The sequence below is a fragment of the Saccopteryx bilineata genome, chromosome 3, assembly GCF_036850765.1.
Source record: "Saccopteryx bilineata isolate mSacBil1 chromosome 3, mSacBil1_pri_phased_curated, whole genome shotgun sequence".
Lineage (NCBI taxonomy): Eukaryota > Metazoa > Chordata > Mammalia > Chiroptera > Emballonuridae > Saccopteryx > Saccopteryx bilineata.
Window position 1 is genome coordinate 87166542 of NC_089492.1, and position 27963 is coordinate 87194504.

Below are 27963 nucleotides of genomic sequence, written 5' to 3' on the forward strand. Positions count from 1 at the left end.
CCCACTATTATTCCTTTTCCTGTTTTTTTTCATAGGATTTAGCCACCATATAACATACTGTTTTATTTATTAAGCTTGCTAATGTCTATTTCCCCCTACTTGAATATATACTGCTCACAAAAAATTAGGGGATATTTCAGAATAAATATGAAGTGATAAAATATCCCCTAATTTTTGTGAGCAGTATAAATTCCAAGAGGGCAGAGTCTTTACTTTGTTTTTATTGTATCTCTAGCTAACATTCTTTATACCATTATCTTGGGGAAGGCTACAGTAATCCCACATTCTAAGGGTATTTACTAGTCTTAATCTGGGGGTTTTAAGGTTTTCATTTTTAATAGTCCAAGCCTTCTTTTTCCAAATAAAATTTTACACACAATCCCCAAAATTGAGCTTCTCTACCTGCTCTATTTCCCTTAGTACCTCCTAGCAACCCTCGAATATAGTCTGTGAAACCATAGGGCTCCTCACAAGAGTTTGAAAATCACTGGTCTAGACAATTAATAGGGCACTAACTCTTAAATTCTACAATTTTCATTTACTTTGGGTCACTGATAAGTACAACTAAACATTTTTGGTTAGAAGTAACATTCTAACATTCTGCTTAGGAGTTTTAGACATCATGAGATCAGCATGTAGGTACACTTCCCTAGCTTGACTGCTTAAATAGCTATCATTTGCCAATTGCTTATTATGTGATACAGATTTTACACATATCTAACCCTTAGAACAATCCTATGAGACAGATAGTATCCCCATTTTAGATATAAAGAAATTGAGGCCCTGGCCGGTTGGCTCAGTGGTAGAGCGTTGGCCTGGCGTGCAGGAGTCCTGGGTTCGATTCCCGGCCTGGGCACACAGGAGAAGCGCCCATCTGCTTCTCCACCCCTCCGCCCTCTCCTTCCTCTCTCTCTCTTCCCCTCCCGCAGCCAAGGCTCCAGTGGAGCAAAGTTGGCCCGGGCACTGAGGATGGCTCTATGGCCTCTGCCTCAGGCGCTAGAATGGCTCTAGTTGCAACACAGCGATGCCCCAGATGGGCAGAGCATCGCCCCCTGGTGGGCGTGCCAGGTGGATCCTGGTCAGGCGCATGCGGGAGTCTGTCTGACTGCCTCCCCGTTTCCAACTTCAGAAAAATACAAAAAAAAAAAAAAATAATAATAATAATAAAAGAAAAAAAAAAAAGAAACTGAGCCTCGGAAAAGTTAAGTAACTTGCACCGTATCACACAGCTAGCAAATGGCAGAGCCAGGATAAGAAACTAAGACTATGCTGACTCTAAAGGCAGTATTATCTAACCCTAGACAACAATGCCTGACATATAGTGAGGAATCCTAAGTGCTTTATAAATAATTTATGTAATCCTTGTGACAACCCTCTAAAATGGACATGCTCTCTTCATGTTACAGATGAGGAAACTAAGAAACAGAAAGGTTAAGTAACTTAGCTGTGTTTTTACCATATCCCTTACCATAACTGCAAACATTTTAATATTAGTCAGCATACATAGTTGGAATCTCAAGCATACTATTTTCAGCCCAGTATATTCCAAAGTTAATAATTCTTTGGGATAACTGTATTGTCTTTCCTAAACTTAAAATATTCAGAACTGAAAAACCTGAAAGTATGCTTCAGTTCTATGTGAAATAATTTACTTTCAATTATTGTCTTAAGGATCCAAGCAATGAATCACATAGGTTAATACTGCCATTACCTGAAGATGCTCCCCCCCCAACATCAGTAACTTAGATTTTTAAATCTAGTTTTAGAATTAGCTGTTCTTGAGTTATAATTTTTGTACTTAATATTACTAAATTAAAAAAAAACTTATTAAAATTCTAAAAGAAAGCTTTCCACTATAGGTTATGGCCATTGCTCCAACCCATTATATATGGCAACGAGAACGCTCTGTGCATCACAGTGGAGCTGTTAGAAACTACAACAGAGATGAAGTTCAACTGCCCCGGGGACCTAGTGCCACACCTGCAGATTGTTCACTCTGTGGTAAAAAAGGAAGATATGTTAGACTGGGATTGTCTTCGTCATCATCTTCATCCAGCAATACAACAGAGGTGATGGAAAAAAATTCTCAGGAATCACACGACTCATCCTCAAGGAGCATAAGAGTTGATCCTCCTCAAGTTTATAGCTATTCTCAAGGTATGACTTAGTGACATGTCAGAATTAGACTTATGCAAGTTCTTAATAAATCCAAGTTAGTTATTGACCTATAGTCAGAGAAACATAATAACAGATACAACAATATGAGTTAAATTAGTATTGAAAAATTTCCCCTTTCTAGTTACTTTTTGTCTTACTACTGTTTTTATGGTAGCTTACCTAAATTAAAATATTTTAAATGTAATTTATGCTAAAGTAAAACCTAATCACCACGAATCTCAGTATTTTAAGAGCATTTGAAATGTTTGCTTTATTCAAGAGAAGTTTTAAAATAATAAATTTATTTGTAATCTCATCTAGTTTTATCAGTGATTAACTATTGTTTTCTTCTACACATTTTTTTTAATTTTAAAAGTTTAATAGTACAATGCTATAAGGATGAAAGGGAAATGCATAAATCTTTTGTCTTCCCCTTCTTTTTCTTCTACACTTTTTAAAAATTAAGATATACTTGATATAACATTGTATTAGTTTTAGGTGTACAACATGATTTGATATATGTATATATTTATTGCAGAATGATTATCACAATAAGTTAACATTCATTACCACATAGTTAGTTTTTTTTTCTTGTGATGAGAACTTTGAAGATCTATTCTTTTAGCAATTTCCAAATATACAATTCAGTATCGTTAACTGTAGTCACCATGCTGAACATTACATTCCTAAGACTTACCTTGTAACTAGAAGTTTGTACCTTTTGACCACCTTCATCCATTTTTGCCCAACCCCCCCCCCAAAACACCAATAGGTACTCTATAAGTTCTATTTGTTTTGTTTAGGGTTTTTTTTTTTTTTTAGATTCCACACATAAATGAGATCACAGTGTTTATTTTTTCTCTAACTTATTTCACTTAGTGTCATGCCCTTGGGGTCCATCCATGTCAAAAATGGCAGGATTTCCTTTTTTATGGGTGAATGATATTCCATTGTATACATATGCCACATTTTCTTTATCTGTTCATCTGTCGATAGGCACTTAGGTTGTTTCCACGTCTTGTCTATTATAAATAATGTAGCAATAAGCATAGGGATGCAGATGTCTCTTCAAGATTTTGTTTCCTTCAGATAAATACCCAGAAGTGATATTGCTGGATCATATGGTAGTTCTATTTTTAATTTTTTGGGGAACCTCCATACGGCTTTCCATAGTGGTTGTACCAATTTACATTACTACCACATCCTCACCAACATATTCCTTCCTTTTTTTTTTCCTGGTTAGTTTTTCCCCCTTTTTATTGAAATTTATTGGGGTGACACTGGTTAAAATATTATACAGGTTTTGAGTGTACAGTTCTACAACACATCATCTCTACACTGTATTATGTTCACCACCCCAAGTCTCCATCACCCTATGTCCCCCCTATACCCTCCTCTACCTACCCCCAACCCCCATAAACACCAGTTTTCTGTGTCCGTGAGTTTTTTCTCTTTTCTTTTCTACTCAATCTCTACCACCCAGTTCCCCAACCTCCCCACTGACAGCTGTCAGCCTGCTATTATTTCCTGTCTTTTTTATAATAACCATTCTAAAAGGTGTCAACAATTTCATTGTGGTTATGATTTGCATTGCCCTGCTAATTAGTGATGTTGAACACTTTTTCATGTACCTGTAGGCCACCTGCATGTCTTTTAAAAAATGTTCATTTCCTCTGTGCATTTTAAAGTTGGATTTTTTTCCTATTGAGTAGTATGAATTCTTTATATATATTTTTTGAATACTAACCCCTTATCAGCTATAAAAATTTTAAGTATTTCCTCCCATTCCATAGGTTGCCTCTTCACTCTATTGAGTTTCCTTTGCTGTAAGCTTTTTAGTTTGATGTCTATTTTTGTGCCCACCTCTCCCCCACCACTTTTTTTTGCTTATGATTTGGGTGCAAAACCATTACTAAGACGTAAACCAAGGAGTTAACCTCCTGTTTTCTTCTGAGTTTTACGGTTTCAGATCTTACATTTATGTCTTTTACTAGATTTTTGTGCATGGTGTAAGATAGAGGTCCATTTTATTCTTTTGCAGTGTTTCCAACACCATTATCCTTTCCCAATTTTACATATATTCTTGATTCCTTTGTTGTAAATTAATTGGTCATAGATATGGGTTTATTTCTGGGCTCTCTATTCTGTTGTATTTATCTATGCGTCTGTTTTTATGCTAATGCCATACCATTTTCATTACTATAGCTTTATGCACTTTTTATTAAAAAAAATTAGAACCATACTATATGTAGGCCTGCTTTTTTTTCACTTATCATAAAGCATTTCCCCATGTCATTATTTAGTATCTGAAAACCTGATTTTAAATCATGACATGGTATAAGTACCATTTTTTTTCATATTTCACTTTATTATCATTTTTTACTTATTAACCTTGGGGAGGGAGAGAGGGAGAGAGGGAGAGGGAACCATCTATGCATTCATTGGTTGATGCAAACTTCATTTTTGTTGTGATTTTAAGTGGTTTAACAATAGTATATTATATTAGAAAATAATATTATAAACTTGAAGTACTTTTAATCAAATCACAATTTTTATTTAAATTATACTTATAAAGGTATAGTATTTCTCTGATATTTCTCAATTTGAAACAGAACCAGAAATAATCTACTAGCAGTAACCCATGTTACTTCTTTTTTTATTATTTAGAAATTAAATTTAATGGGATGACAATGATCAATAAGAGTACATAGTTTTTGGGTAAACATTTTTATAACATTTGAACAGTTGATTGTATTATATGCCCCATCACTCAGTCAAATCATTTTTTGTCACCATATATTTGTCCCTGTTTACCCCCCTCCACCTTACCCGTTTTACTTCTCATAAAGCCTTTTTCCAAATTTTCATCCATGTGAAAACAGGACTGATAGATTTCTTATGGTCTTTCTAACTCTATAAGACCCACATTATTTTAGAATTTCACCTATGTACTTTTACCACATCCTTACAAGATTAACAGTGGCCACTAAAGTTTTACTTAAAGGGAAACTAGACTTTTAAGACTCTTGAAGAAGGTAGGGGTCATGTCTCAGTCACTGTTTCATTTCCTGGCCATAGTAATCACTACACAAATTTGGCTGGCAGAATATGTAGTCTATTTCCTTGGAACATCTCCAAGCATAATTTTTATTGCTTCACTCATATTTGAAGGTAAATAAGGTCTACCATTGGGTAAATAAAATTAAGAATTTCCTTGTAGTATTCCTCCCCTCTCCAAACTCCTTTTACCTACTCTTTGATCTTTGTAATAGGTGAGATTTACTAGATATTTAAAATGTAAATTCCAGAGAATGTGTTAAGCATTTTACATCATATTATTTAATATTCACAGCCAACCCTAAAGTAAATACTGTTATCTTCACTTTGCAGATAAAGAACCCGAGGCTTAGAGAGGTTAAATAATTTGCCCGAGGTGGAGCGACATTTGAATCCAGGTCTGACTCTAGACTAGAGATTGAATTCCTAACAATTACGCTTTCTTGCCCCCTTTGATGAAATCCTGACTTGTGGTAAAAATAACTTGCCACACAAGTCTTCTGCAGACTACTTACAACAAAGGAAGCGGTAAAAGTATTAAAAACCAAGTCCCTGATGAAAGGTTATATGAAGTAAATTGGGAGAAAATCACAACCACAATTTGAACAGATATTTACAGAAAGCAGAAGAGAAGCATATTTTATTCAAATGAGGTCCTGTAGCAATCAAGAGTAGTAACACTGTATTTTAGCCTTTGATATCTCAACAGGAAATCAGCGTGCACCCAGAGAATAGGGTTCTGCCAGTCAGCTTGCTTTAGTGGGTAGAAAACAGGTCTTATAGGGATTGTGTGTGAAAAGTGTGGCACTTGCCTTTCGGGGAGTTGTAATGGAGCTGTGCTTTCACCTGATGAAAGCCCTGAAGCCCCGGGTTAGGATACACAGGAAGGGTATTTACTCGTCAGCTCTTTTAGTCAGAGTATTAACTCAGTAAGAAATGTAAGACTCTTTGTTTTAAGATGACAGAGGGTATGCAATACAAAGAAAAATGATTGATCATATACTTAAACATTTACATTCATTTTCCCTCAATAGGCTTTATGAGGGGGTGAGCTATTTGGGGGGAGGGAGCTATTTGAAGGGAGGGCAGAGAGGGGAGGTTGATTTAAGGGTGACACAGTATTATCAGCAGCAGTGTTAAGCCTCTCACTGCCTCAGCAGCTGCTGATTCTCCTCAGTGACCTCTGCTAGCAATATTTTCTTCCTCCCATCCACATGAAGGTGGTTAGAATCACCTAACAATATGCAGTTGCAGAAAATTCAATTCAGCATTCTCTAGGAGAGACACAAAGAACTGGTGCTCTGCTCCAGGCTTTTATGCTAAAACTTAGCAATAGATGGTTACCAATGCTTCCATATTTCTTTCAAACACAAGCAACTTCTCACTTTTCAGGTAAAATATATTTTCCTACCTTTAAAATTATTTCCTCAAAACAAAATGTTCAAAAACCAAGTTTTACATAAACATGTTTATAATACGTCTTAAGAACAAAATATTTTTCATTTTGACAAGGCTGGTGGGGTATAGATGAGGCATTCTTTACAAATTTAGATACATCACAATCCCAATCATGTACTAGGCATTTTATAAAGGTAGTCTCATTTAACACCTGATCTGCCCCCCACCCCCCGCCAAATCTTTAAGGGGCATTATGACACTCACTTTCCTGATGAGGAAGCAAACTCAGAAAAGTCACAGTTGCAAGGTAAACACATCAACAACTAAAACAGCAAGATGGGAACCCAGTTCTATCTGAATACACTGTCCATTTTTATACTAACTAAACTATTATAGTTGACACTTAACCAACACAGGTTTGAATTGCACAGGTCCATTTATATATGGCTTTTTCTTTGAACAAATACAGTAAGTGTATTTTCCTTATGCTTTTCTTAAACATTTTCTTTCCTTTAGCTTACTTTAATAATGCAGTATATAATACATTATAATATATAAAATGTGTTAATTGGCTTTATTGGTAAGGTTTCCAGTCAACAGTAGACAATTAGTACAGTCGGCCCTCTGCATCCACCGATTCCCAACCCCAGACTGAAAAGACTTTTAAATCCACAGTTGAATTAAGGGTGCAAAACCTACAGATACAAAGAGCCAACTGTAGTTAAGTTTTTGGGAAATCAAAAGTAATACACAGATTTTTTTTAACCACATGGGGGGTTGGTGCCCCTAGCCCCCACATTGTTCAAGAGTTCACTGTACATTCTCTTTACCTTATGCTGTCTTAAGGCTATGGCACCTAGGGTAGTCTATCTGAAACATGGACATATATTATTATGTATTACTTAAGGACTCCTCAGCTTTTAAAGTAAAGCCAAGGGAAAAAAGCAATTACCAAACCTTAGTCCTGGGTTCCGAAGGCAGGTATGGGACATACGGTTATATAATCTAAAACCAAATAATTTTTCCTCAAAAATAAATCCTTCTCTGAACTTACTTATTTTTGTCACCACTATTCTAGTCATCCAGGTTTAAAATCCTTACACCTAATGAAGGCATAACCAGGCTTATAAATTATGTGGTAAGGGCAATGCTAATTATATGATCAATATTTAGGACCACAAGTTTCCAGAACTAATTCTGTGGGGTGAGAGACTTGGTAAAGGCTTTTCAGAGGAAGTATATGAGCTAGCCATTGACTGAGTCCAGTTTTACCCAGAGAAGGGAAAGGGCTTCTGAAGAGGGGATATAAGTTTAAAAATATATAGCTTCTCTCTCACTATATCCAATAAATTACTGGCTTATCTGGTTCTTCCATCACAATTTTTTTTTTCCATCTGCTCATTTACCTTGCCTTATAATTGTTTATTACTACCAATCATCTCATAGTTGTATATACTATTACTATGAACTTTTGGATTTAACAGTTTTTTCCTTCTTTTAAATACTCATAGATACCACTAACAGGCTAATTATCTTTTACACAACATAATTATCTTTTACACAACCATGGAACCTTCAGAAGTTCCCTATTGCCTCTGAAGTATAAAGTTCAAACATAAAGTCTTCCACAGTCCAAAAGCTGAACACTTAAAATTTCCTCGGCAACAGCCAAGGCAACAGATGAAACAATACATGATGCATTGTAGGCCTAAAACCATCAGCAAACTGCCTGACCAGGAGGTGGTGCAGTGGATAGAGCGTCGGACTGGGATGCGGAGGACCCAGGTTCGAGACCCTGAGGTTGCCAGCTTGAGCGCGGGCTCATCTGGTTTGAGCAAAGCTCACCAGCTTGGACCCAAGGTCACTGGCTCGAGCAAGGGGTTACTCGGTCTGCTGAAGGCCTGTGGTCAAGACACATATGAGAAAGCAATCAATGAACAACTAGGTGTCACAACGAAAAACTAATGATTGATGCTTCTCATCTCTCTCCGTTCCTGTCTATCCCTCTCTCTGTCTCTGTAAAAAAACCAAAACAAACCAAACCATCAACAAACTTTTATTGACCATTTAATGGATAGAAAAGACAGGGCCTCTGGAAGGCACTGGGAAGACAGTTGTATGTCATTCACAAATATCTAGGAGCTCACAGTATGGTAAATGAGAGCCAGACACGAACACAGAAAGCTAACTTTAGAAGAAGGTATCTGTCCTATAAGCCAGACTGTAAACATGGTCAAGTGTTCAATGTGGAGATGGAGAAAGGGCTTAAGTTGGACTTTGAGTAACTGTATAAATAAATTGTTTATTTGCATATGTAGTTTGGTTTTCAGTTCAACTTAAAATTAGAATGGACACTTAGGTCTTATTCAATTCAGCCTCTACTGAGCACAGTGTACTGAACAGAAACTATTTAATATGAAATGGGAGTGAAGGCACAACTTTTCTTGACTCTTAAGCCAGCACCTTCTCCAAGTAGTACAATTAGGCCTGCACTCAGAATAAATGGACAGAATTGCACTGCCAGTTAAATAGAAGTACAAAAAAGTGAGTATTCATGATGGAATTTAAAAATGTATGCTAGAGCTTCTATATATCTGGAAATGTTATGAAAACTATAAAGCCATTATTATTATATGAGTGTTCAGAATATTTATACTCATATATCATCATAATATACTCAGAATCATACACTTAGAATATTATCATAATACAGAAATATAATACCCAAATACTCTACTTACAATTCAATTAGTCCTCCAAATGCAGCCAGAGTGGTATTTTTCAAAACACAGATCTAAGTATGTTATCCCTTCATGAAATCCTTCAATGGCACCCCATTCTTAGGATAGACAAACTCCTTCACAGGTCTACAAGGTCCTGTATGGCCTGACCCTACCTATCTTTCCAGTCCCTTTCACTCAACCCCAGTATCACTGGCCTTTTTTTTCTTCTCATTTTCTCTGTTGTAGTTAATTCAGGTCTCAGTTCAGTTGTCACTTCACAGGTAATCACTTAACCAGAGCAAAACTCCTATTACAGTACCCTATACTTCTTTGGAGCATATATAACAATTTTAGTTTTATATTTATGTGCTTAATAATTAGTTCTACCATAGACTGTAAAGGCTATAAAGGCAGAGATTTTAGGTTAACATTCTCCACATAGTTAAAACTATGTGAAATGTTATTTAAAAAATATATATAATTTTAAATATATAGTTCCAGCACAAGGGATAAATCCAGGAATAGCATTAATCCTCCCAAGAATGACTACTTTAAAATATCTGTTTAAACAACCTAACCACTCTAAACCTTTGTTTGTCTGTAAAAGATGGGTAACCTTAAAAATGAGCTACACAGGCCCTGGCCAGTTGGCACAGTGGTAGAGTGTTGGCCTGGCGTGCAGGAGTCCTGGGTTCAATTCCCGGCCAGGGCACACAGGAGAAGCGCCCATCTGCTTCTCCACCCCTCCCCCTCTCCTTCCTCTCTGTCTCTCTCTTCCCCTCCTGCAGCCGAGGCTCCATTGGAGCAAAGTTTGCCTGGGTGCTGAGGATGGCTCTGTGGCCTCTGCCTCAGGTGCTAGAATGGCTCTGGTTGCAACAGCACTATGCCCCAGATGGGCAGAGAATCGCCCCCTGGTGGGCGTGCCGGGTGGATCCCGGTCGGGTGCATGCGGGAGTCTGTCTGACTGCCTTCCTGTTTCTGGCTTCGGAAAAATACAAAAAAAAAAGAGCTACACATACTAAATGAATAAACTATAAAGTACTTAAAACAATGTTAAGGACACATGGTTAATTTTTTTATTATTATTTTTTTTACAGAGACAGAGAGAGTCAGAGAGAGGGATAGACAGGGACAGACAGACAGGAACGGAGAGATGAAAAGCAGCAATCATTAGTTTTTCATTGCACATTGCGACACCTTAGTTATTCATTGATTGCTTTCTCATATGTGCCTTGACCATGGGCCTTCAGCAGACCAAGTAACCCCTTGCTCAAGCCAGCGACCTTGGGTCCAGGCTAGTGAGCTTTTGCTCAAACCATATGAGCCCACACTCAAGCTGGCGACCTCAGGGTCTCGAACCTGGGTCCCCGATCCACTGTACCACCTCCTGGTCAGGCAAGGACACAAGGTTAATGCTAAATAACTGGTGCTTATGAATAATAAGGCTTTGTCCTAATTAATCCATATTTATAAAGTATATTTATAAATTTAAGCACTTGATTTAGGTAATAACAGAAGAATTCTGATGTTATTTCAAGCTGGTTAAAATGATTCTGTGAAGGATAAAAGTGATGCAAGAAATTGTTACATATTTTGTTACAAGTTTAAGGTGATTTTATCATTCTTATCAGTTTTCCCCATTATTTACTATAACCCAGACTACTCTGTAATTTAAAATACAAGCCATTAAAATATGTACGTATTTAAAATACAGATACATAAAATTTATCATAAAATGCATATTTTATTTCAGTAGCTAATGACCATCAACCAAACAAAGAAAAGAAAACTAATTACATGAAGAAAGACAAGTCTATGGAGTGGTTTACAGGAAGTGAAGAATGAGATGGCTTAACTAAACCAACCTGAAATCATTAACTACAATATGCCAAACTAATTACAAGACAAGTGTCAAAATGGGACATTTAAGCAGTTTTGAAATGTTACACATTTATCTTTATCTTTTGTTATGTTTTAAAATGATATGTAAAAGTTATACAAATGATAGTAATGGTTAAAAATACCAATCTATGTAAGTAATGATTTGCAATATAAAGTTCTATTTTGATACTTTTCCGTCTTCAAATCAGTTGTTATCTGAAGTTCTCAGTTAAACTGTAGTTTGTACTTCCTCAACTTGACAAGAAAAGCTAATTTAAGGGAAGAAAAAGTAAGGTTATTATAATAATTAAAAAGAAAATACCACTTAATATTGCCTGAAAACATACTCACCTGTATGACCTGTTTGCCAGTGTATAGGTCTAGCAATGTAGGGAAATGATCCATATGGAAAATCAGAATGTGATTCTTCTGTTAACAAAATATATATTGTAAGCTACATAAAATATGTTGTAACTTGTTCAAATATTTCAAACTGTCAAAATACAAATTAATGTCCCTTTACTGTAAGTTTTTCTTTTTCTTTTAAAAAAATATTTATTGATTTTAGAGAGAGGAGAGAGAGAAAAGGGCAATGAATGGGGGCAGAGCAGGATGCATCAGCTTGTAGTTACTTCTCGTATATGCCAGGACCAGGCAAGCACAGGGTTTTGAACCAGCAACCTCAGCATTCCAGGTCAACGCTTTATCCACTGCTCCACCACAGGTCAGGCACTCGAAATTTTTCTTTCACGTGTTTTTTTAGCATTTTTTTAGAACTTCTATGACAGTTATCTTACAGAAACAATTTGTCAAGGATTACATGATAAACTTAAATCTGGTTTTTATAACTAAATAGATAGAACCATATCATAAATCAGGGGATATCTGAAAACTTGTTCATGGCCTAAATAATGTGTATATACAAAAAGAACCTAAATTTAGAGAATTCTAGCAGCATAACTAGCCAATGTTAGTTATTTTCATAGCAGGTCCTATGAAATTATTTCCCTTCAGCCTGACCAGGCGGTGGCGCAATGGATAGAGCATCGGACTGGGATGCGGAGGACCAGGTTTGAGACCCCGAGGTCACCAGCTTAAGTGTGGGCTCATCTGGTTTGAGCAAAACTCATCAGCTTGGACCCAAGGTCACTGGCTCGAGCAAGGGGTTACTTGGTCTGCTGCAGCCCCACAGTCAAGACACATATGAGAAAGCAATCAATGAACTAAGGTGTCGCAACAAAAAACTAATGATTGATGCTTCTCATCTCTCTCCCTTCCTGTCTGTCTGTCTCTATCTATCCCTCTCTCTGACTCTCTCTCTGTCTCTGTTAAAAAAAAAAAATTTTCCCTTCAGTAATAATCAGTGATTTAGATTTAAAAAAATTTTAGTGTGTGTGTGTGTGTGTATGTATATATATATATATTTCACAAGCCAATCTTCTTGTCACAAGTAAAATATGAATACTATAAGAAGGTTAAGTTCTTCAAAGGTATCAGAGCTTTACACAAAAGGCATGCAAAGTCATTATTCTTTCCCTTACAGATTTTAAGTTAATAGCATAAATACTACATTTCAATTTAGATACAAAAAAATATCACTTGAGAAATATTTTTTATAATGTATTGGTCAATACACTCAGGAACCCATTCTCCACTTATTATGGCAAACACATGCATAAAATAAAACAACCTCACCATGGTCATCCTCTTGAAAAATCTCACCTTCAATTCTATTTTTCTTTTGAGAATGTAATTGTAAATCAACATTGATTTCAGGTTCTACTTTTCGAGCTAAAATTCCATTTTTCTGTTTTGCAAGGCAAACCAACCAATCTCTGACAATGACTTCGCTTATCTTTTCACATGACAGAGTTAGTTCAGAGATGCGAATTCCATCTAAAAGTTCAATAACCTGTGTGATGCTTTCAGAAAAGTAAAAATGTACTTTAAATTTCGAATAAAACAACTTTAAGTTTACTATACATCTTATCCATATATATATATATATGCCATTGTTAAATGAAGGGGGAAAAGTAAAAATGTGAGTTAGGGCACATAATAAGCAATTTCACAGAATACTAAGTAAAAAATATAGAGAACATAATTCAACATTATTTTTCACTTTACACTTTTAAAACTTTTCTTCTAAATTGCCAGAAAAAATATGCATCTTATATTCCAATTTATGTAACAATGATTTAAACAGCAATATAAATTATTTGGGACATATGTTGTTTTCCTAAGTTTTACGAGATGATGTATATATCTAACTCAGTTACAAAATGGACATGTTTAAAATCACAAGTAATAGCCACATCACTCACTTTGCTAGATATACAGCACATATGCCACCATGTTTAAGATTCGGGTATAAAACAGGCAAAGCAACTTGAGGATTCAACATATCCAAAGCTACCTGTGGGGGAAAAAAGAGAATCAGACTGAGTTCTGTTTAAACAAAACATAGGTTTTCTTTATCATGGTAAAATGATACACTTTTGGAAAGCAAATGCCTGAAAGTATTTCATTTTTTAGAATATAGTACTACTGTGATTTTACTGCTCCCTGAAAGATTGATTATTATACAGTTTGTCACAGTACTTGAATACTTGACTACATAAAAACTGGAATGGCATGTCTTGCACTGGGCAATACCAGTAATCCAGGAATCTTTCTCTAGCTATATATTATACATACACACACACACACATTTCAATGTTTTAACTGAGCTTTTGGCAATAGAATTTACATCTCAAATATTTTTTATATCCAAAAGAAAAGTTCCAAATATTTAGAGATTCTGAAATGTAAGAATCATGCCCCTTATTATTTTTTTTTATGAGAAAGTTTACTTAAAAAGTTACAGAAGTAGTAGAAGTGAGTGAGCTGGGCTGTGTAGACTCAGGAAACAAGTTACAGAAGCAAAAGAAGGGCCCTTGGAGTTTAAGAGAGAGAGAGAGGCAAAGAAAGGTAACCACCTTGGTAGGGGAGAAAAAAGGGAAAGGAAAGGCTCGGTCATGCTTCTGGGAGGGAGAGCATGCCCTTTATTTCTTTATTCTTCATTCAATTGTAGAATACAAGGCTGTACTAACGAAAGATTATGTCAAATAAAAACAGTGAGTAAAATTTTCCAAAAAGAAAACAAATACGAAATAGAAAATACAGCAACTATTAATTGAAAGATAATTCCAGACAGCTTAGAGTAGTTGGCACATCAATATATTTACTAAATTATGTTATCCTATTGTTTTTTTTAAAAATAGTACTGAGTCAAGAAACATCATTATTTATTCACCAACTCTTTTTGAGCACCTTCCATGTGCCAAGTGGTAAGGATATACAGGAGCTGACATACTATTTTGTTTCATGGGAACTTAAATTCTAACCAAGGGACAGACATTAAATATCCAATAAACATATGTCAGACGGTGAGTGACATGAAGACCTATAGAAATATAAAACAGAATATAAGGATTAGAGTGACAGGGCAGGAAAAGAAAGTGCTATTTTATATGTAGGCTGGTCACCGAAGAGACTTGAAGAAAATGATTAAGTTTACCCTGTGGAAATTTAAGGGGAAAGTGCTTTAGAGACCAGAAAATACAAATGCTCTGAAGTTGTATGATACTTGTGAGTCTCAGAAGACCACTGTGGTTGCAGAGATGGGGAAATGGTAAGAAATGAGTTTTTTATTTATTTAAATTTATTGTGATTTCAAGTGTCCCACTCAATATAACACCATCTACACCCCTTATCATGTCCCCCTGCCCCAAGCAACATCTCTTTCCACCCCCATTACTTCCCCCTTTTCACTCTGGCTATTGCTACCCTGTTGTCTGTATGTATGTTATGTATATGTTTTTGGTTAGTCCCTTCACCTTCTTTGATCCAGTCCCCTCTTCCCCTTTCCCTCTGACAGCTGTCCATCTGTTCCCTGACCCTGCCTCTGTTCCTCAATATATTGTGTTCACTAGATTTCACATATATGTGAGATCATATGGTATTTGTCTTTCCCTGCCTGGCTTATTTCACTTAGCATAATAATCTCCAGCTCCATCCATGCTGTTGCAAAAGGTAAGATTTTTCTTCCTTTTTATGGCTGCATAATATTCCCTTGTGTAAATGTATCACAGCTTTTTTTTTTAATTTTTCTCTAACACTATTTTTTTTTAGAATCTTTTTATTTATTTATTCATTTTAGAGAGGAGAGGGAGAGAGAGGAGAGACAGAGAGAAGGGGTGGAGGAGCTGGAAGCATCAACTCCCATATGTGCCTTGACCAGGCAAGCCTAGGGTTTCGAACCGGCGACCTCAGCATTTCCAGGTCGACGCTTTATCCACTGCGCCACCACAGGTCAGGCACAGCTTTTTTTTTTTTATCCATCCACTGATGGACACTTGGGCTGTTTCTAGATCTTTGTAGTGTGAACATGGGAGTGCTTATCTTCTCCTGAATTAGTGTTTTCAGAATTTCAGGATATATTCCTAGAAGTGGGATAGCTAATTCATAAGGCAGTACTATTTTTAACTTTTTGAGAAAATTCTGTATTGTTTTCCACAGTGGCTGCACCAGTCTGCATTCCCACCAGCAGTGCAGGGGGGGTTCCCTTTTCTCCACACCCTTGCTAGCACTTGTTGATTTACTATTAATGAAAGCCATTCTGGCAGGTGTGAGCTGATATGTCATTGTGGTTTTAATTTGCATTTCTCTGATTAGTGACATTTTTTCATATGCCTATTGGCCATCTGTATGTCCTCTTTGGAGAGTCTCTTCAGGCCCTTTGCCCATTTTTTAAATTGGATTGTCTTCTAGTATTGAGTTTTATAAGTTCTTTATAAATTTTGGTTATTAACCCCTTAGATGTATTGGTGAATATGTTCTCCCATACAGTGGGTTGTCTTTTTATTTTGTTAATGGTGTCTTTTGCTGTGAAAAAGCTTTCTATTTTGATGTAGTCCCAATTTTTAATTTTTCCTGTATTTCACTAGGCTGAGGAGACAAATCAGCAAAAATATTCCTCTGATAGACATCTGAGATTCTCCTGCATTTATTGATTTTAGTGAGAGAGGAAGGGAGAGAGTGAGAGAGACTAGAACATCAATCTATTTTTGTACTTGCCCTGACTGGGGATGGAACCAGAAACCTTTGCACTTCGGGATGATGCTCTAACCAACCGAGCTATCTGGCCAGGGCACTCCATTGTATATTCTTGCCTCCTTTGTCAAATATTAATTGACCATGAGGAGCTGAGTTCTGAAGCGGTGGGGGTGTGGTGTGAGTGGGAAAGGGACAGATTATGTAGAATCTTATGAGCTTTAGCTATACTCAGGAAGAGAAAAAAACACTGGAGAGTTTTAAGAATGATATAATCTGCCTTTTTAAAAAGTTTTTCCATGGTAAAATATAACAAAATTTGTAAATTTTAGTGGCATCAAGTACATTATGACTTACTTTTAAAAACTGTATGTAGAAAAGACAGAGGGCAAGAAAAGATAATGATGGTTTGTAATAGCTAACAGCACTAGATATGATGAGAAGTGATATAAATCTTGAAAGTGTAAGAGCCAAATATAGGATTGGCTGTGAGATGAGAGAAACACAGGAGCCACAATGAATCCAATGTTTTTAGCTTAAACCAGTGAAAGAATGGAGGTGTCATTTACTAATAAGGAAAATGATGAAGACTATGGGAGGAGCAAGCTTGGGGAGAAATAATCAAGAATTCAGGTTTTGACATGAGTTTAAGTTTTCTATTAGATATCCAAGTAAAGATCTCAGTGACTGAGTCAGAGTAACATGATAAACCTAAGTAGGTTTCTCTGACTATAGTTCTACTCTATTATTGACAAAGACCAAAATTCAGATACCCAAGAAATCTACCATCCTTGAATGTTCTGTTCTCAGCTGTTAACTATTCATCCAGTAATTCAAACCAGAAACTTGGGAGTCATTTTCTTAACCTTGAGTTCTCCTTTGAGAATCTGTGGAGTTTTATGCTTCTGTTTGAATTAAAATGATCCAGTCCCACAGATCTACCTCTTAAGTATTTCTCCAAGTCATCTACTGTTAATGCCTTAGTTCAGGACCTCATACCTTGTTGAAACATTATAATAGCTTTCTGTATAGACTCACATCTGCCATTCTTCCACCAGAATTATTTTAAATCAAGAATCTAACATTCTACTACCTAACTACTGATTCAAAACTCATTAGTAGTTTCCCGTTATCTACAAGATAATGTCCACAGACCCTAACTTGATATACATAAACACATTCATTTTTAATCCCTTGTGACTGCATCTGCAGCATCACCTCATTATACCCAACTCTACAGCCATGGTGTTTCATGCGTCTGAGTCTTTCTAATAATTGTTACTATGTCTATCTTCTAGAGTGAAAGTTAGTTTGAATATATAATTTACTTTATTTCTTGGCATAGTGCATGACACATAGGTCTTTAATAAATGCTTGTTGAATTAAGAAACAAGGTGGTTCACTAATTCAGAAGATGATAACCTCCAACTAGATGATTAAGGTATAGTCCATGGAGGAAATGACCATTATTAAGCTTTAAAGCAGGGGTCCCCAAACTTTTTAACACAGGGGGCCAGTTCACTGTCCCTCAGACTGTTGGAGGGCCGGACTATAAAAAAAACTATGAACAAATCCCTATGCACACTGCACATATCTTATTTTAAAGTAAAAAAAACAAAATGGGAACAAATACAATGTTTAAAATAAAGAACAAGTAAATTTAAATCAACAAACTGACCAGTATTTCAGTGGGAACTATGGGCCTGCTTTTGGCTAATGGGATGGTCAATGTGCTCCTCTCACTGACCACCAATGAAAGAGGTGCCCCTTCCGGAAGTGCGGTAGGGGCTGGATAAATGGCCTCAGGGGGCCGCATGCGGCCCGCAGTTTGGGGACCCCTGCTTTAAAGGAAAAGTAGAATTTAAACAGTTGAGAAATAATGAAGAAGATCATAGCTAATATTTATTTATCTATTCATTTACTTTCAAGAGAGAGACAGAAAGGGATAGAGATAAGTATCAACTCATAGTTGTGGCACTTTAGTTGTTCATCAATTGCTTCTCATATATGCCTTGACTGGAGGTCTCCAGCCAAGCCAGCAACCCCTTGCTCAAGCCAGTGATCTTGGGCTCAAGCTGGTGATCCTGCACTCAAGTTGACGAGCCTGTGCTAAAGCCAGCAACCTCAGCGTTTCAAACCTAGGACCTCAGCATCCTAGGCAGATGCTCTATCCACTGTGCCACCAGTGGTCAGGCACTAATATTTATTTTAATGTTTAATGTATACTAGATACTGTTCTACATACTTTACATGAATTATCTCATTGAGTCCTCAACAACTGTATGAAATAGGTACTAATATAATTAGTATTATTTCTGTTTAATAAATAAGGTGACTGAAGCAGACAAAGATTAAGTAACTTACCCAAGGTCATATTGGCTATTAAGAGCCTGAGAACCAGGTTGAATAGACTCCAAAACTATTCCCCTCTTCTGCCTCTCCTTTTCTCTCCTCAGAGATAATCATTGTCCCAAAGTTGGTAATGTTCCCAAATAACGTTATACTTTTACATGTGTATGTAACTATAAATACATGTTTTTAGTTTAAAATTTTATATACATGTGGCCATTCCCTACATATTTATAATGCTTTTTTCACTAAACACCATGTCTTTGAAATTGATGTAGATACAGTACAGTTACTTCACTATGTTAAATAATACTATTGTTAGTATTCCAGTGTGTCCATTCCTCTTCTGATGGTCAGGTGTTTCCAATATTTGTTAAAATCTGTTAAAAATCTTTTATTAGCCATTTTCTCTTTTTCTGCTCTCTTTGTCTTTGTGGTTTAACACATTTTTTATTGATTTACCGGGATAGGGAAGAAAGGAAGGCTGAGATTAGATTCTGAGGGGTGCTATAAGACTGTGAATAAAAAGTTCCTAATTGGTTTTTCAGCAGGAGAATGACAGTACCAGAACTACATTAACCTAGAGATGAATGGATTGCAAGTGTGACGGCCCAGGAAGTTCAAGTGATGGGAATATGACTTTTATGTTTAATCTACACCTCTTAATTTTTGGTCAAGTACTACTTTCAAGTACCAACTGACAATTAATAGGTTTTCTTAATGAAAGGAAAATTCCTCAGGATCTAGCTTTAACTTAATAGTTCTGTATTATGATTCATTTGTGAACACCAACTATAATTCTTTGCCCCTAATAGTATATAAGTTCTTCCCAGCAGCTGACAGCTCTTCTACTCTTATATTCTCTCATAGTATTCATCTGGCACTATTATTCAAGAGAGAGTCAACTGAACAGCTCTAGTGAGGAGTATTCTTTCCTTTAGGTCAGGGATAGTTCAGCAGGTGTCTACAAAGTTTCAAGGATGTTAAAACCCTGTTGTGCTTCATGCTCATCAAGCAAAATTCTGATGACCAATTAACCTCCCAGGTCTCTGTGACATTCCTATGGATGGTCAAGGTAAATCAATTCCCTTTTTTTTAAATTTTTATCCTTAAGCTATAATATGCAAGCCAAAGAAGGATAAGAAAAAGAACTGTGGTCTTTGTCCTAGAGAGCTGTGCCACTAAAACTACAGGCTTTAGATAAAGAACCAGTACTGATAAAAATTATTACTTTCCTCTTTGAACTTTACTTCATTTCTCACCTAGGTTCCCTTATAAAGGCCCTAAAACAGGGATTGGGAATCTATGACTCGTGAGCCAGATGTGGCTCTTTTGATGGCTGCATCTGGCTCGCAGACAAATCTTAAAAAAAAAAAAAAGTTAAAAATATAAAACATTCTCATGTACTACAATCCATTCATTTCCTACTGCTCATGTTCATGGTTGCAGGTGGCTGGAGCCAATCACAGCTGTCCTCCGGGACAACACCAAATTTTTATTGGATAATGTGTAACGTACATGGGTCGTTGTATGGCTCTCACAGAATTACATTTTAAAATATGTGGCGTTAATGGTTCTCTCAGCCAAAAAGGTTCCTGACCCCTGTCCTAAAATAACCCAACCTTCCAACAGCCAATTAAAAAAAGCAGAGAAGACTCTTTACCTACATCTCAGTCCATAGTGTCAAGCTGTGAGTTGATAATGGCATTATCAAGGATAAAGCAATTTATACTAGAATTCTGAAACTTTGAAGCCAACTAATACCTCTAATCCCACATCTCCATCCTCAATAGTCACAGCTTAAAATGTCATTCTCTGGTCAACTTTTTTTTTTATAAATATTTTTATTTATTTATTTTGAGAGAGAGAGAGAGAGAGAGAGAGAGAGAGAGAGAGAGAGAGAATGGGGGAAGGAGCAGGAAGCATCATCTCCCATATGTGCCTTGACCAGGCAAACCCAGGGTTTCGAACTGGGAACCTCAGTCTTCCAGGTCAATGCTATTTCCACTGAGCCACCACAGGCCAGGCCTCATCTAACCTTTTATCTTCATACTATTCAGCTTCTCCCCTCACTCAGCCTACCACTGCTCCTCTTTTTCACAAATTCCTCTTCTCCACTTGCTGGAACTTTGTTCATGGTAACTGCCTCTGTCCTCAATATCATTAATCAACACTCCTCTACATCCTGACTTTAACTGTCTGAAGATGCTTCTTGCCTGTTTCCTCCCAAATGGAGGCTATTTATTCCCCCAGTCTCACATGGGGTCAGGTGCTGCGCTCAGTATGCTCAATGCTTTTTCCAATTTATCCTAGAAATGCTAAAGTTTATGATTCTCAACTCCTCCTCCTTGGTCACTACCCCATATTTATTAACAACTTTGGCAACTGGTTCAGTAAGTCTCTCTGCTCTAAATCCCACCATGACATTGAAGGAAAAGGTATCTCCCACGCCAGATACAGAAATGGGGCAAATAATGAGGACCCTCTTCCATACAAAACAAGATCCCAAAACAAGGATCCCATACAAGTGTGATCCTTTGTTTTTTTTATACTCAGTATTAGATAATATCATAAGAACCACTCTAAAAACTTACCGCATCAAATGTTAAAGATTTTATGTCTTCAGTTGCTCCTGAAATATCTTTATGAATAAAATCCACATTGTTTGGCCACTTTTCTACATGACTAATATTCCATGAATCACACCACTGTTTGTAATTCTTCTTAGCCAATTCATGGTGGTCTTTTCGTATTTCAAAACTTATGACTTGTCCTTGTGATCCAACTTAAAAAAATAATTTATGATATTTCATAGTATTAATCAGTTCATAAAAAAATATAAAAATTTATTGTGAAAAAATATTTTAAGGATGTGAAAAAATAATTCAAATGTTTCAGTTACAAAAGTCTCCATCCCATCCCAGATGCCCAATCAATCTCCCTTTTCAGTTAACCATATTACAAGTTATTTACCCTTCTCAAGATAGTTGGTGCCTATACAAGTGGACAAGTACCTTTCTTTGTTTTCAACACGCATTGTGATGTATTATGTCCTGTACCTTTTTATTTACAAGTGCTGTTTCAATGATTAACAATCTACTACATTCTTTTTACCAGCTATTATATTCTGTTGTATGGCCATGCCATGGTTTATTTAAGCAATCACCTACTGATAAACACTTAGTCTGAAGCTATTACAAACAATATTGCAATGAAAATTATTATGCCCAAATTTTTGTACACATGAGCCAATATCAATATATCCATAAAATAAAGTCTTAAACATGAAATTGCTAGCTCAAGGGGTATGTGAATTTTTTATTTTAAAGATTATTACCAAATTGTCCTTCATAAGAACGATACCAATTTATACTCTACCAACAATGTATTAGTGCCAATTTCTCCATGCTCTCTCTCAAACATTTTATCTGTGTCCATCTAAAAACTAAATCTAGTTTATCATTATAGCTTTAATTTGTATTTCTTTTGTTATGCATGAGGTTAGGCCTTTTATATTTTTTAGATATTTGTATTTTTGTGAGTGCCTGAAGAACTTTCAAATTGTTTAGCAAAGTAATACTGCTGTTTCACAGAAGACTACTGCATTTTAACAAGGCGATTAATTTTCCACCCACCTCTGTCTGAGGTGATTTGCTATCATTTGGAGGCTGTCCCAGATTAATCAGTCTGTAGTTTACTAATGAAAAGTTTAAATTCCAAGATTTTTTTTTTAAAGGTTTTTTTCTTAATTAATTAATTAATTTATTCATTATTAGAGAGGAGAAACAGAGGGAGAGAGAGGAGAGAGAGACAGAGAGAGAGGAGGGGGGAGGAGCTGGAAGCATCAACTCCCATATGTGCCTTGACCAGGCAAGCCCAGGGTTTTGAACTGGCGATCTCAGCATTTCCAGGTAGATGCTTTATCCACTGCGCCACCACAGGTCAGGCCCCAAGATGTTTTTGAAATGTAAATCCAGCTGCAAGTCATATTCTCAAGGGATAAAAATTAATGTTAATAGTAGCATAAGACAAACAATTGGAAAATAAAATTATGAAAAAAAAATCCATCCCAAAGGTAAATAGCAATAATTTTTTAATCACTCATATTTTACAATTATTTGTGCCATGACCCTCTGCCAGTACTATAGATATTAGAAATATGTGCACTCCTCTTGTGGCACAAATTTTTATAAATTCACTTTGTCAAATGCATTTTAGGAATCTGTCATGGATTGTGAAGAAATGACTACCTTTAATTATGCATAGGAAAGATTCAAACAGAAGGAATGAATTTCCTGACTGGTATAAGCTGGATTCTGTTTGTATATAATGGCATTAGGTCCAAGAACAAAGGTTTAAGTTTAATGTAGCATATTCTACCAGTAATCTTAAAACTAACCCATACACACCTACAAATGCTCTAGAAATTTATTAGTTTAAAAAAGTAAGGTGAGGGTGACAGCCTGACCAGGCAGTGGTGCAGTGGATAGAGCATCAGCCTAGGATGCTGAGGACCCAGGTTCAAAATCCTGAGGTCATTGGCTTGAGTCCAAAAGCTGCTAGCTTGGACAAGGGGTCACTGACTCAGCTGCAGACCCCAGTAAAGACACATATGAAAAAGCAATCAATGAACAACTAAGATGCTGCCACTGAGTTGATGCTTCTCATCTCTCTTCCTTTCTGTCTGTCCCTGTTTGTCACTTGCTCTTAAAAAAAGGGAGGGGGGTGTTTACAAATATATGGAGACAGAAAATGAGTTGACTTTGGGTGATGGGAACACAACACACTCAACAGTTCAAATGCCACGGAGATGTTCACCTGAAACCTATGTACTCTTACTGATCAATGTTACCCCATTAAATTTAATTTCTAAATAAAAGAAAAAAAAGAATGCATTAATAAAGAACAATATAAGTGATTTAATAAAACTGCCCAGAGAGAGTTCTGTCACTGTTTAGGACTCTATTATTAGTCGAGGAAGAGAAACACTTTCCCTTCCTGTCACTTTTCCTGTCAGGGTTGCAGCCAGAAAGCAACCTGACACTCAGAGAAATTAAGTGGTCATAGGGAAAAATAATCAACTAGGACAACAGTAACCCAAAATTAGTGGTGGGACCATGAACAGGTATTTATATTTACCATATACCTCTTTTTTGATCAGGTGTTCCCTTCAGACAGTACTTTTACCAACTGATAATTTGTACAGATTTTCTTAAAGACAGGGAAGTTCTTCATGAACTAGTTTTAACTTAGTATGATGATTAATTTATAATACCAATGATACTTCTTTACTCATACTAGTATAACAGCCCTCCTCCTTCTCTCTCACACTGAGAACATATCTGGCACTATTATTAATAAAAATATGTACATATATGCACCAAAAGACAAGTATAAGTATGTTCAGAGCAGTACTATTCATAATATTCATTTCAAATGCCCATCAAGAATGGAATGGATAAACTGTGATTAATTTATAATATGGAATAACTATAAAGCAACTAGAATGAAAGAACTACCATACTCCCCCATGCATAAGACATACCATTTTTCGAAAAATTTGGGGTCTAAAAACTGGGTGCGTTTAATACAGGGGTTGTAGATTTTTTTACTTGCATTTCCCACTTTTTCATGCTTGTATTTGCACTCATTGTTGAAGACAGTGATTCGTCATCAGGCATAGATGAGGACAAACTAATGGAGGGGAGTTTTGACAGTGATGAGGAGTTGTATGAAATTTATGATGAATAAAACTTGAGTTCAATAACTTTATATAATACATTTTTTTCCCCAAATTTCAGGCCAAAACATTGGAGCGTCTTATACATAGGAAAATAAGGTACTAGAAGACACAAAGGCTGACTTCACAAACAGAATGTTGAATGAAAGTAGCCAGACTCAAAAGAGTACATACTGTGTGATTCTTTTCCATAAGGTTTAAAACAGGCAAAATTTATCAATAATGACAAAAGTCAGAATAATGGTTACCACTGGGTAGGATAAGGACTGGAGGGGACATGGGGGGATTTCTGTGCTGCATTAACATTCCTTATTTTGGCCTAGTTAATAACTACATGAAGAAGACCACTATATAAAAATCCATTGAGATATATACTTTGATCTGTGCACTTTTCTGTAGCTATGTTATGCTCCAATAAAAAGTTTAATATTTTTTTAAAGGTAAAAGCATTAAAAATCATGAAGAAAGCAAGAGAAAACATAGAAAATATAAGTTAGAAAGAGATTAGAAAAATGTACAAAGTGGAAAGGAACTTTAGTTGCTTATAGTTGATTTCAAAGAGAATTCTCTATATCCCAAGGTTATGTGACTATTTTCTAAAACATCTTTATCTATTTAACTTTGTTATGGGCAGATTGAATGTTTTCTTTGTTATCTAAATTCAGCTTGTTTATCCCAATCTCTTACCTGCTCTGGACAAAAATAAGCTCATTCCACCAGAGCCTGAGCCAGCTTCCAAAACAGTATCACCTGGGTGAATATTCATCATCAACAGCATCATATTTATATCCTATGATTTAAACACAGCAACCAATAAATACATGCTAAGCACCTACAGTATTCTTAACAAAAACTGTGTTGGACTTGGAGAAGAAAAAAGTGAAAGAAAAACAATTAAAACCTGGCCTGACAACAAGAGTTTAAATTTTACTTAATAAAATATAAGATTTGGAAATCAATTAGCAAATAAAGCAGTATAATATTGAAATAATAGACAATAAGCACCATAGGAACTCAGAAAAAAGAGAAATCAATAGACTGTCCTATTTTAAAGACACAGTGGCAAATTTAAGGAAACAATCACAAGGTAGAAAAAGCTTTGAATAAAACGGAGGTAAACACAATTTTCCCATCTCAGGAGAAGAGGTAAGGAGAGACTTAAGTGCCAGGCAGGCTAAAGCATTTGACCTGGTTAAGTAACTAGGACATGGCACCAAGGTAATATAAATAGCTTTTTATGAAAATTAACCTGAAGGGAATACAGAATGTACTAGAGCAGAGAAAATTTAAGAGGCAGGATGATCAGATAAGAAATTATTACATAATGTCTGCATGAAATGACAGTTATTTTGAATTAGGAAGACAGGAAGACCTAACTACTAAATGCTATAATTGAAGAATGGCTTTGTTAACAAGAATATCATGGATAATAGCTATTATTGAAACTTTACCGTATGCAAACTGCTTTCATACACTATCTTATTTGATCAGAATAAAAAAAGGGAAACCATAGGACTATATCCACTGTTGATAACATATACCTCTAGTAACATTCCTTCTTAAATTAAATATGATTAAAATATAACTATAATGGCCCAGGTCAGAGAGTTCGGTTGGTTAGAGCATCATTTGATACACTAAGTTTGTGTGCGGGTTCAATCCAGGGTCTGGGCACATAAACAGACTGATGTTTCTGTCTCTCTTTCTCTCCCTTCCACTCTCTCTAAAATACAATCAATCAATCTTTATTTATTTATTTATTTGTGGCAGAGAGAGAGAGACAGACAGATAGGGACAGACAGACAGACAGGAAGGGAGAGAGATGAGAAACATCAATTCTTCGTTGCGGCTCCTTAGTTGTTCATTGATTGATTTCTCATATGTGCCTTGACTGGGGGGCTCCAGCAGACCGAGTGACCCCTTGCTCGAGCCAGTGACCTTGGGCTCAAGCTGGTGAGCCTCGTTCAAACCAGGTGAGCCCGCACTCAAGCTGGCAACCTCGGGTCTCGAATCTGGGTCCTCCACATCCTAGTCTGACACTCTATCCACTGCGCCACAGCCTGGTCAGGCTAAATATATATATTTTTAAGTCACCATAATGATACTTAAAAAATGTCCCCAAAAGAGTTCAACATGCTGAGTGCGGAACTTGCAAACTTAAGAGTTATAAGGAACATCCCTGGCTCATGGTTCCTATACACCCATGTTGGAAGTTCCATCCTGGGTCAGGGAATATATACAAGAATCAACTGATGAATGCATAAATAAGTGGAACAAATTGATGTTTCTCTCTCTCTCTCTTCTTCCCTCTCTCTAAAATCAATAAATAAAAAATTTAAAGAGTTATGAGGAACAAACATTAGTACTTACTATGTGCCTAGTGGGTCCCCATAACTCTCTATATTACAATAAATAGTCTCTTCAGTGTACAGATAAAAAAATCGAAACTCTCAAATCAAAATTAAAATCTGGCTATTTCTATACAGTACGGTAGCTTAGTTAGTTAGAAAGCAGCATCCCAACTAACCATGATTGTAGGTTGATCCCAGGTCAGGGAACATTCAGGAGTCAACCAATGAATGCATGAAGTGGAACAACAAATCGGTCTCTCTCTCTCTCTTTCTCTGTAAAGTCAATTTAATTAAAAAAAAAAATCTGGCTGTTTCCTCCTAAAATTAATGTAAAAGTCATATCCATTGATTTTTTTTTTTTTAAGGCTAAGAACGATAAAAATCTGAAACGTTTGTGATGCGCTTTAAGTATGTGAATCAAATCTGTAGTTTCACATCTATTTTGCTCTTCCTGGAACCAATATGCACCTAACTCGCATCGCGTTACCTTTGGATATGTTATGGCAGGACCTCTTTTCATCAGTAATACATAGTCTTCCAATGCCGGCCTCTTCAGCATGAAGTGCTTACCAGAGGAGCTCCTTAGTATCTGGCCAGGGAACTTCCCCACGATATCGCTGAACGGGACGGCCCCCCAACTACTATTTAAGAGTCCGGCGTTGCTCAACCTAAATAATTTTTTAAATTGTGTTTCTCTCTTCCCAGTCTCAGCTAAAATCAGCTCCCCAGCCCGAAAGGGCTCCGCTCTGGAAGTTGACCAGGAAGAGGAGATGTTAAGTTCCTCGACCAGGGCAGCCAGTGAAGGAGCCCCTGATCCCCGATGTGTAAGATCGGACTGTTCCTGGTCTCCACTCGAGTCCTCGCTCTCTCGAGGGGGTGACTCCTCTCGAGGCGTCGGCAGTCTGAGGCTTTCCAGTGACGAAAGACAACTGATCCCAATGTCCCCGACGCTCGGAGGGACAGATGGTGGAGGCGACTCTGCGCCAGGGACTTTCTTCGGTGCCGCCTTGTACTGTCCCTCTCCATCTCGTGTGTCTCTTTGCGAGGGCTTACAACACAGTGGTCCAGCTCTCTCGAAGGGATCTCGTCTAAGGCCGCGCAGGAACGGCAACTTCCTGAGATGCCGTAACCGTAGCAAGACCGGAACACGGCAGCCTGCTAGTAGCATGCTGACTCGCGCAGGCGCCGTCGCAAGCAAGAGACGTAAGTCCGG

General features: G+C 36.7%; 2 protein-coding genes across 3 annotated transcripts in view; one reads left to right on the forward strand and one right to left on the reverse strand.

The window, feature by feature from the left end:
- Nucleotides 1-11180, forward strand: part of SPDYA (speedy/RINGO cell cycle regulator family member A) — a 36319-nt gene extending 25139 nt beyond the window's left edge. The window contains exons 5-6 of one of the 2 annotated variants that reach the window (XM_066266808.1): nt 1860-2157; nt 11092-11180. In XM_066266808.1, the coding sequence (XP_066122905.1) occupies nt 1860-2157; nt 11092-11180 (387 nt within the window). Of the gene's footprint in view, nt 1-1859; nt 2158-11088 lie in introns of both variants that reach the window. The other variant, XM_066266809.1, reaches the window with a different exon arrangement.
- Nucleotides 6664-27932, reverse strand: TRMT61B (tRNA methyltransferase 61B). The gene is made up of 7 exons (XM_066266807.1): nt 27238-27932; nt 25087-25189; nt 21254-21444; nt 13541-13632; nt 12939-13138; nt 11568-11645; nt 6664-11485 (listed from the first exon to the last, which is right to left on the reverse strand). The coding sequence occupies exons 1-7, from the start codon at nt 27916-27918 to the stop codon at nt 11442-11444; spliced, it is 1389 nt and encodes a 462-aa protein (XP_066122904.1). The 5' UTR covers nt 27919-27932; the 3' UTR covers nt 6664-11441.
- Between the last annotated feature and the right edge of the window lie 31 nt (nt 27933-27963).

Bases quoted from the DNA above. Each gene is read 5' to 3' on its own strand.
- TRMT61B (XM_066266807.1), bottom strand. From the start codon at position 27,918: ATGCTACTAGCAGGCTGCCGTGTTCCGGTCTTGCTACGGTTACGGCAT. The intron at 21,445-25,086 runs GTAAGAGATTGG...TATTTTTTTAAG, and splicing joins CTTATTTTTGTCCAGAGCAG to TTGGATCACAAGGACAAGTC. The intron at 13,139-13,540 runs GTGAGTGATGTG...CTTTTCTGAAAG, and splicing joins TGTGCTGTATATCTAGCAAA to CATCACACAGGTTATTGAAC.